Source organism: Borostomias antarcticus (assembly GCF_949987555.1).
Source record: "Borostomias antarcticus genome assembly, chromosome: 13".
Lineage (NCBI taxonomy): Eukaryota > Metazoa > Chordata > Actinopteri > Stomiiformes > Stomiidae > Borostomias > Borostomias antarcticus.
In genome coordinates this window covers 21,036,704-21,046,703 of record NC_140246.1, presented here as the reverse complement: position 1 = coordinate 21,046,703, position 10,000 = coordinate 21,036,704, and the positions used below count along the sequence as shown (strand labels likewise).

Genomic DNA, 10,000 nt, shown 5'->3' with positions numbered 1-10,000 from the left:
CCGATGATCAGGGTCAATGTCTGTCTCACAGTACGTCCTAGACACACACACACACACACACACACACGCACACAAATTCTTGCTGAATTTGCATTTGCAAAAATCCAATCTGACTACAGTTCGCTCTGTTGTGGTCAGAAGGTGCGAAGCTGTTGCAGCAGAGCTGACAGGAACAGCTGCAGCAACTGTGAATTGTGCCTCGTCTGCTATGGTCAGGTCTGGAGCACAGGGGCACACACACACACACACACACACACAAACACACACAGACACACAGACACTCACCACTCGTCTGCAATGGTCAGGTCTGGAGCAGTCAGGTCATGGAGACCTGGGGGATAGACACATACAAGCTGTGAGAGAGAGTGTGTGTGTGTGTGTGTGTGTGTGTGTGTGTGTGTGTGTGTGTGTGTGTGTGTGTGTGTGTGTGTGTGTGTGTGTGTGTGTGTGTGTGTGTGTGGAACAGAAAGGAGAGACAGAAAGAGAGAGACGACAAAGAGAGGGAGTGACAAAGAGAGAGAGAGGGAGAGAGAGAGGGTGACAGAGAGAGAGAGAGAGAGAGGGAGAGAGAGAGAGGGCGACAGAGAGAGAGAGAGGGAGAGAGAGGGAGAGAGAGAGGGCGACAGAGAGAGAGAGAGGGAGAGAGAGAGAGGGCGACAGAGAGAGAGAGAGAAAGAGAGAGGACTTACCCTCCTCTACAGAGACGTTTCCTATAAAGATGAACTCTCCATGGCCCCTGGTCAACACCATGCCCAGACTGTGGACACAACAACGGCAGAAAAACCTCAGAACAACAACAACAACAACAACAACGTCAATGTCATATCAGTACCAAAGAAATGACACAACACAAGATTGCAACACATACGAACAACAAAAACATGACTGAACCATGGACACAACACACCTGAACGGAGTCTCATTGATGGTGGTGTAGAAGTAATCATTCTTCAGGAACAAGACCCTCCTCTGAAGGACACACACACACACACACAAACACACACAAACACACACACACACACACCACACATACAGGGTTATCAGAGACAGATTGGTGATAGAATCAAGGAACCGTGTATATAATAACACAGCAGAGTGTCTGGTCTATATAACAACACATAACAGACTGACTGGTCTATATAACAACACATAACAGACTGACTGGTCTATATAACAACACATAACAGACTGACTGGTCTATATAACAACACATAGCAGACTGACTGGTCTATATAACAACACATAACAGACTGACTGGTCTATATAACAACACATAACAGACTGACTGGTCTATATAACAACACATAACAGACTGACTGGTCTATATAACAACACATAGCAGACTGACTGGTCTATATAACAACACATAACAGACTGACTGGTCTATATAACAACACATATCAGACTGACTGGTCTATATAACAACACATATCAGAATATATAACAGCACATAGCAGAATGTCTGCTCTATATAACAACATATATCAGAGTATATAACAGCACATAGCAGAGTGTCTTCTCCATATAACAGCATATATCAGAGTATATAACAGCACATAGCAGAGTGTCTGCTCCATATAACAGCATATATCAGAGTATATAACAGCACAGTGTCTGGTCTATATAACAGCACATAGCAGAGTGTCTGGTCTATATAACAGCACATAGCAGAGTATATAACCACACATAGCAGAGTGTCTAGGCTAGTACTCACCCCATAGTCCAGAGACGTCCTGACATCCAGAGACAGGCTTCCTGTCTCCCCCTTCACCATGGCAGTCCGAAGCTGGAACACACACACACACACACACACACAAACACTTACATTATGTATGTATGTATGTGTGTATGTCATATCCACCATGAAGTAAAACATTTCAAGCCAATCGAGGTCTCCCAGTTCGGGATAGCTGAGGCCTTTGCTTTCCAAGAAGGTTTTCACATGTTCCAGACAAGCAGCGAAGCGTTTCAGCACGTCTCCCCTGGACAGCCACCGGACTCTGTTGAGCAGCAGGAGATCCACATATGCGCTGTCGACTTCAGCTAACAATGAACAAAACTGTCGGTGGTTTAACCCGCTTGCAATTATTTTGTTCACTATCTTAATAACGAGGTTCATCACTTCCACACATTCAGGGGGGAATGTTTGAGCGCGCAGTGCTTCGTGGTGCGAGATGCAGTGAAACGTCATCAGCTCTCGATCCAGCGACTTTTGAAGTAAATTCACAAACCTTCTGTGCTCCTCTCATACTGGCTGCCCCATCAGTAGACACTGGTGAGTGGGGTTTATTCCTTTGGCTTTCAGACAACTCACAACAGCCTCACATGTCCTGTCCCCGCGTTTGGCCCTTTAGCGGTTTGAGTTCAATCAGCTCTTCCTGCCCATCAGAGTTCATCTGCATAACAGTGCTGTCTGCTCAATATCGTTACATCACTTGACTCATCACGGGCAATTTAATATGCTTGAGCTGAATTTATGTAATCAATTTGCTTACTGGTGATGTTTGTTGCCATTGTAATGGTCCTGTCCTTGACGGTCTTTGCTGAGAGATTTCTCTAATTTTCTGAACAATTTCCTGTTTGTTTTTGAATTCGGAAAATAGATGCTCTGATATTTTTATGAACGATTCTTTCATGTATTCTCCGACTGTGAGCGGCTTTCCCCTCCTTACGATCTCCTGAGCTGCCACAAAACTAGCAGCTGTAGTTGAGTTTTGAGAGTTGATACACTTCTTGAAAGTATGTTTGCTCTGCTCAACTTTCCGTTGCAGTTCCAAAATCGCTCTCTTTCGCTCATCTTCAGTTGGGTACTTTTCAGCAAATGCTGAGTGCTTGTTTTGAAAATGTTTTTCAACTTTACATTTTTTGTTGTTTGCTAATTTCTCGCCACATATCAAGCACACAGGTAAGCCAGCGTCGCTGGCAGTGAAGGCAAATTAATCTGTCCATGCAGAATTAAACGACTATTTTCTTCTGAGACTTCTCTTTTTTTGGATTTATGCGGTTAGCTTACCGAGGGGGTCGCACACTCAAGAAACCGCCTGCAGGTAAAGGTGAGGGCTACTTGGATGTGACGCATATTTTAGTTGACAAATTATAACTTCTTTTTTTTTTTATTCGATTTTAAGTAGGTATCACCTTGAACTCCAAGACAACTGTGCAACAAAATAAACAACAATAAAATAATATATAAATAAAAATTTAATTAATAAATAACCGTTATTCATTTTCATGCTTTTTTGTCAAGGCCAAAGGGAGCCACTAAGGAGGCTGAAGGGTTGCCGACCCCTGGTTTAGATTATGCAGAAAGGTGGTGATCGATCTGCTGGATGACCAAGTCCAATGCCTGGCTAGCTCAATATTGTAAATTAACATGAACCGGAGCCCGTCACTTTCACTAGATGGTGTCGGGTATAGCCTACTACATTAATCTCGCTTACTAAACATGTTTTCGTGGAGTAGTAGGCCTACCTACTAAATAGTAGGCTATGTGAGTTGCAGTAGCCTACTATGTAATATGGACCTTCGGACACAGCCAAGTTCTTTCTCCCGCCTGTGACATCACACCAAGGCGCATTATGATGTAGCCAAACATAAACACGTAACTACTGCAAGTAGCCTATATCAAGCTGTAAAAAGTGGAGAAATGTCAGTGCTGTGGATTTTCTTTGACGGACAATGAAAATGTCGCGGAAGATTTGCGGATGAAAATGTTGGAGAAGATTATTTGCCAATATGTGCACTAGAACCCGAGAAACGTTGCCACCTAGGTGTCTAGGGTTCCAGGGTCTTAATGCGCCAACTAGGCCTCTGTTCCAGGATCTTGATGCTGATGTAACGTTAGTTATCTGCAAGGGTGTTCTGTTTCTACTCGCTCTGGTCCTGATACTGTCTTGGATACTAAATCTATACAGAAATCGTCAAGGAGAGACTGAGGTTGGAAATCAAAGTTTCATTGTACTTTAATAATTCACAATTCAAACGAGTCTGAATTTTCTCTGTCTTTGTGACTACTTGACTTGTCAACCATCTTGAATTTCCCTTATAATTTAGGATGACTGTGACTGTGAAGACGTTGATTGGTAAGTTTATATTGATATTATTTGTTCAGTGTATACAGTACCCATACATTTGGAGTGTGTGTGTGTGTGTGTGTGTGTGTGTGTGTGTGTGTGTGTGTGTGTGTGTGTGTGTGTGTGTGTGTGTGTGTGCGTGTGTGTTTGTGTGTGCATGCGTGCGTGTTGCATGACACATTTCAATTTAAATGTATTGGTTGAAATCATCAAAAGTCATTAGTCTTTTTTATCTGAAAAGGGCACCCTTGGACAAGTACAGCAGCTGCTTAGACCACCTGAAAGAACCTAGAAGCCAGATGTATACAAGTCAGGAAGGACAAGGACAAGACAATGACAATTGTCATACTGAATATAGTTCACACTACAACCAAGATAAATGCACCTCATGCTGCAGCTGCAAAGATGACTATTATTCATGTTCTGAAAGTGATTCACATCACAACAGCAGTCGGAGAAGGTCCCTCGATGTCCAAGTGAGCTGTCAGGACTCTGAAGATGACACGTCCAGCAGTGGGCCTGAGAGGACTGAAGCAGGCCACACCCCATTAGGGATTTCTGATGGCAATCCAGTCTTCACTAACAACCAGACAAGTCCTGGTTGTAGGTCTGAGCTGAACCAGCCACTCTTCCCTCAGAACCAGCTGGACAGCCCTGAGCCCAGCTTTGAAAGTACTGCTGCCAAATCTGGGCGTCTCCTTAATAATCAGGAAGATCGGACAAAGAAAGACAAACAAACTTCAGATTCAAAAATCGAGTTAGGATTGAAAGAGAGTCCAGGTAAAAAGGTCTCATCAGTCTCACGACCACCATGTCATCTGTACTCCCAAGGTATGGAGACACCGTTCATCTCTCTTGAGCACAGGGACCTACTGAAGTCAAGCATCAAGTCATCCCAGCCTGTGAGAGCCTTTACAGCCCAAACCCAGAATACCACCAAAACAGATAACCAGCCTCACGTTACTGACCAACTGCCCAACAGTAAGAGTGAAAGCAGCAGGCCTCGTGAAGTCAGACCTACGCCATCTCCAGAGGCACTGCAACTGAGCTTTAAAGAGAAGCGTGAGATGTTTGAACGTGAACTGATACTCACCAGCCCAAAGAAACCTCTTAGAAAACCTCCAGATTTCAAAATTGGGTCAGGATTGAAAGACAGTCTAGTTGAAAAGGTCTCATCAGTCTCACGACCACCATGTCATCTGTACTCCCAAGGTATGGAGACACCGTTCATCTCTCTTGAGCACAGGGACCTACTGAAGTCAAGCATCAAGTCATCCCAGCCTGTGAGAGCCTTTACAGCCCAAACCCAGAATACCACCAAAACAGATAACCAGCCTCACGTTACTGACCAACTGCCCAACAGTGAGAGTGAAAGCAGCAGGCCTCGTGAAGTCAGACCTACGCCATCCCCAGAGGCACTGCAACTGAGCTTTAAAGACAAACGTGCAATAATTGAACGTGGACTAAAACTCACCAGCCCAGAGAAATCTCTTAGAAAACCTTCAGATTCCAAAAAAAAGAACAGCTCAGCTGCAACTGAAACACAGAAAAAGGCTTTAGCATGAAATTTGAGACAAAATAATTCTCACGACAACTGGGGTTCTCCCAAACAAGTAATGATGTGTGTGAAAGCCTTCGAGCTGCATGCGGGCACTGCCAAAGACCTGAAGAAGAGATGTCACCCTGGAGCAAAGGTTCGCCCCTTCTCAAAAGTCTCTAAACAGGCTGGTGAGACCAGCATCCATCAACACTTCCAAGTCCAAATTTGGAAATCTTGATTGACTTGGAATCTTGAAACATGACTATACAAGTTCAAATTCACACCAAAGCAAAATGATCTCAAATAAACTAAAGCACCAGACTTTACATCCATGTCATACAGTATTCATTCTTTATTCAAGGACTTCATGATACAGTGCATTTCTTGCCCTTCGAATAGCACATAAAGATGTGATAGACTAGTGGGCCAGCCCGCATAATGTAAAAAATGTTGGAAAAAAAGAGAACCATCTGCCAGCCTTACTGCTACAATTAAATTACCACAGGGCCATTGGAAACATATTCAAGGTATATTGACTAGATGGGGTGTGCTTTCATTCAGAAGACCTTCTGGTTGTTCTGTCCAAATTTACATTTGTGCTTGTGTACTTGTGAACAAACCTTTGAACTATTAATGCTGAGAGCTCAGACAACACTAGCCCAGCTAAAGTTAATCCCAAAGGCAGTATGACAACATGGAAGTTGTCATACTAGGGATGAATATTGTGCTCTTTTAGCTCTTGTACTGGAGCTGTAAGGAGGGGGGAGGTTAGAACAATTCCAAGGGCCCTGCACTTCCAGGGGCCCCCATAAACCATTATTATTATTTTTTTATTTTTTTTAATGATGATGATTATTATTAATATTATTATTATCATAAGGTCTTGGTTTGGGGGGCCAAATATTATATTATTTTACAGGGCACAAAATTTCTAACGGCACCCCTGAAAATGGCCCTCCATTTCCTGATCAGGTCAGCCCCAATGTGAGGGTCAGAAAGAGCAGCATGGTGGTCAGGCCCGGCATCTCCTTACAGCACGTTGCATCAGCTAATGTAGCGAGAGAAGTCTAAGATCATCTTCTGTGGGTTTATTTTATTACTTGTATTTCTTATACTTTCTTTGACTCTCAGACACATAGCCTCTAGATTCTTACCAGGAACTATTTGCCTCCCACATTGAAGTCACCCTTTCTCATCTTGAAGTCTGTTACGGACTCATGTGCTTTTTGTGCTTTGTTTTTGAAGCCATAGAGAATAGACTAATAAAAACAACCCGATACATAGACGCACACACATTCACATATGAGTCGTGTGTGCGTCCATGGAGCACAGAGAGTTCTGGGCAGTGCAGTGGAACATGGAGCCATTGAGCTCAGTCAGGCTCCAGCACCCGCTCCCTCCCATCACACTCCTCTCTCCCGTCCAGCAGAGGCCTGCATACCTTGGTCCAGGTAAACAGAGGCTCAGGGAACACCTCGTTTGAGAGTGGGGATGTGGAGAAGAATACAAAAGAGACCTTAAGTGTCTAGTTTAATGTCTTTCACTGAACCTCCACACAACATTCCTCATAAACCATCTTCGGTGACATATTCATGTAATATATTTAAACATTTACATAGCCGCTTATCAGTTATCAGCTTAGATGGTCACGTTATCGAATTCAATTCGGTATATTATGTAGCTGTATCTAGCTAGCTCCATTGCTTTACAGTTTGGCTAGAGAAGACCGGGGTATTGAACGCGGTCAAACTCAGGCCTGCCAAGTTTGCCTGTAAGTCGGTGCTATTAAAATAACGTCACAACTGTATTCTCTGTGCAGTAACGTTGGATGTTACTCATTCAGCACCAGCCTACATTATTAACGTTATAATGTATGCCTGTGATCAGAGAGGAGCGCGTTATTCCCTCTAGCCTTAATGGTTTGTAAATGTTATAAAGTGTCTATTGCAATATGGAGGTACATTATTATTTCCCATATGCTGTGTTCGAGAGGAGAGGTTTTGTAACTATCTCCCATTTACATTACTAGCCATATACATTCGCATGAACGCTCTACAGTAATGACTTGGGGTGCTATTATCACAGTGCTTGTTGGGTCCAACTACAGATTGTTTTTGATGTTATAGATGGACTGTGTACCAGCCTTCAGATTTGACTCCAACAACCTCATGGTCATGGCTCAGGGAAGTACTATCCAGCTGCAGCGTCGGAGAAGTGATTCCCTGAGGGAACAAGCCCAGAGGAGGAAGGAGAATTGCAGTTTGTTTTCTGTCGTGGAGTTGTCCCGAGTTGCCAGATGAACGTCCAGCTCTACCTGCTGGGAGGAGCTGAGCTGGAGTGAGGACCGAGGGAGGCGATAGGCAGCTAGTAGCCAGGACCTCGACACCATCAGCCAGCTTTACACAGACTGATGCATTGCAATAGTAGAGATGTAGAACATGTCATTTCTTATCATTTTGTTAATGTCAAAGACATATTAACACTATGTCACATAGTATAATAATGCTTAGTAATGAAGGAAGGTACCCATGATCACACTGTAGCATTTCAACGACTGGTTTGCCCGAAAAACACATTGTATGTATCCAAGTCCATCACAAGAAACAACACAGCTTGGATAATGTGTGCCATGTATGCAGAGCTAGTGTAGCTGATATCATTGTGATGTGGTATAAACACTGCCACAACTTGTTGGTGAAACTTGGCAGGCCTTTGACCGCGTTCAATACACCGGTCTTCTCTAGCCAAACTGTAAAGTAATGGAGCTAGCTAGATACAGCTACATAATATACCGAATTGAATTTGCATAACGTGACCATCTAACGTTACCCACACTCTTGTTAGACACTTCGCTAGCCTAGGCAATGATGTAACATTAGCTGGGAAGCTAGCTAGCTTGCAGTAAAAGCCGATACATCTAAACAGAAAAACAAATTGATTTGGCATACGATCTACCCACAAAGCATGGTCTTGTCATCTAATCACGCCGATATTAATATTTTTAGTGCTATATTTACCATAGTCGTCTTCATTCTCTGAAGCGATGTATCGAAGTCATTCATTAGACACATACGGTGGCTTACCGCGCTTGCGCAAGCAGTTTCACATACAGCTGCGCTGGTTGGAGCGAACGTGTATGTATGTATGTGTGTATGTATGTAGGCCATGTTAGATCTCATACATACACACACACACATACACACATGGTCTTGTAATGTGTGAACAAGCAACCCTTCGTGGTACACGTGACAGACACACATACATACATACACGCACCACTGAGCTCACAACACAAACACTCATTCGGTCACGTGAGTTCCCCCATTCACTTAAAGCGCGATCGAACTACCGCGCATGTGCGCGTTGTTTTGTAGTGAGCTGTGCTGTATAACGCGAACATGTGTGTGTGTGTGTGTGTGTGTATATATATGTGTAAGCAACCAAAGTGGCACTTTTCACACCCCATACTTTTCACACCCCATAGGACTGTGGATTAAGAAAGCTGGTGTGTAGTGTGTGTGTGTGTGTGTTTTGGTATGTGTGTGTCTGTGTTTGTGTGTGTGCCTGTTGTTGTGTGTCTGTTTGTGCGTGTGTTTGTCTGTGTTTGTGTGTGTGTCTGTGTTTGTGTGTGTGTCTGTGTTTGTGTGTGTGTGTGTGTGTGTGTCTGTGTTTTTGGCTGTGTTTGTGTGTGTCTGTGTGTTTGTGTGTTTGTGTGTGTGTGTGTGTGTGTGTTACTCACTATCTGCTCTGTGTCCTCCCACTCCACCTCAGCCAGGTCCACACTGTTGTAGTTAGGCTTAGGTTTCAGCTTCTTACCGTCCAGATACTACACACACACGCACACGCACAAACACGCACACATACACACACACACACACACACACACACACATACACACACACACACACACACACACAGACACAGAAAAAAAAAAATAGAGGTCAGACACCATATATTCTACCTGGAAGATGGAAGCTCATTGGACCAATCAGAGGCCAGCGAGGAGACGTACCAGGGGTCGGAGGTCGGGGTGAGACAGGATGTAGCCGTTGTTGGTGTTGAGGAAGGCGTAACCGTGGACACCGAGCTTGTAGCGCGGGGCGAGCTTCATCAGCTCCCGTAGAGGAACGTCTGTCCCGACCACACCCAGCAAGATACCATGGGAGAGCTGCAAACACACACACACACACACACGCACACGCACACACACGCACGCACACACACACACACGCACACACACACACACACACACACAATTTAGCATTAATATCCTTGTTGGGTCCCTAAATCTAACCGTAGCCATAAAATGTAAGCCTAACCCTAACCCTAATTGTAACTCAAGCCTCAACCCTAACATTTGACCCTAAAATGAACCCTAACCCATCAA

At 44.0% G+C, this 10,000-nt stretch overlaps 1 protein-coding gene across 1 annotated transcript in view; it reads right to left on the bottom strand.

The window, feature by feature from the left end:
• LOC311317051 (voltage-dependent calcium channel subunit alpha-2/delta-4-like) overlaps window positions 1-10,000 on the bottom strand; it is a gene marked incomplete at both ends in the record, with an annotated part of 55,439 nt that overhangs the window by 13,272 nt on the left and 32,167 nt on the right. The window contains 7 exons of the mRNA XM_084448049.1: window positions 1-37; window positions 286-331; window positions 690-757; window positions 908-969; window positions 1,715-1,786; window positions 9,353-9,439; window positions 9,626-9,781. The exon at window positions 1-37 is cut by the window's left edge and continues 61 nt beyond it. Of these exons, the coding sequence (XP_084304175.1) occupies window positions 1-37; window positions 286-331; window positions 690-757; window positions 908-969; window positions 1,715-1,786; window positions 9,353-9,439; window positions 9,626-9,781 (528 nt within the window). The remainder of the gene's footprint in view (window positions 38-285; window positions 332-689; window positions 758-907; window positions 970-1,714; window positions 1,787-9,352; window positions 9,440-9,625; window positions 9,782-10,000) is intronic.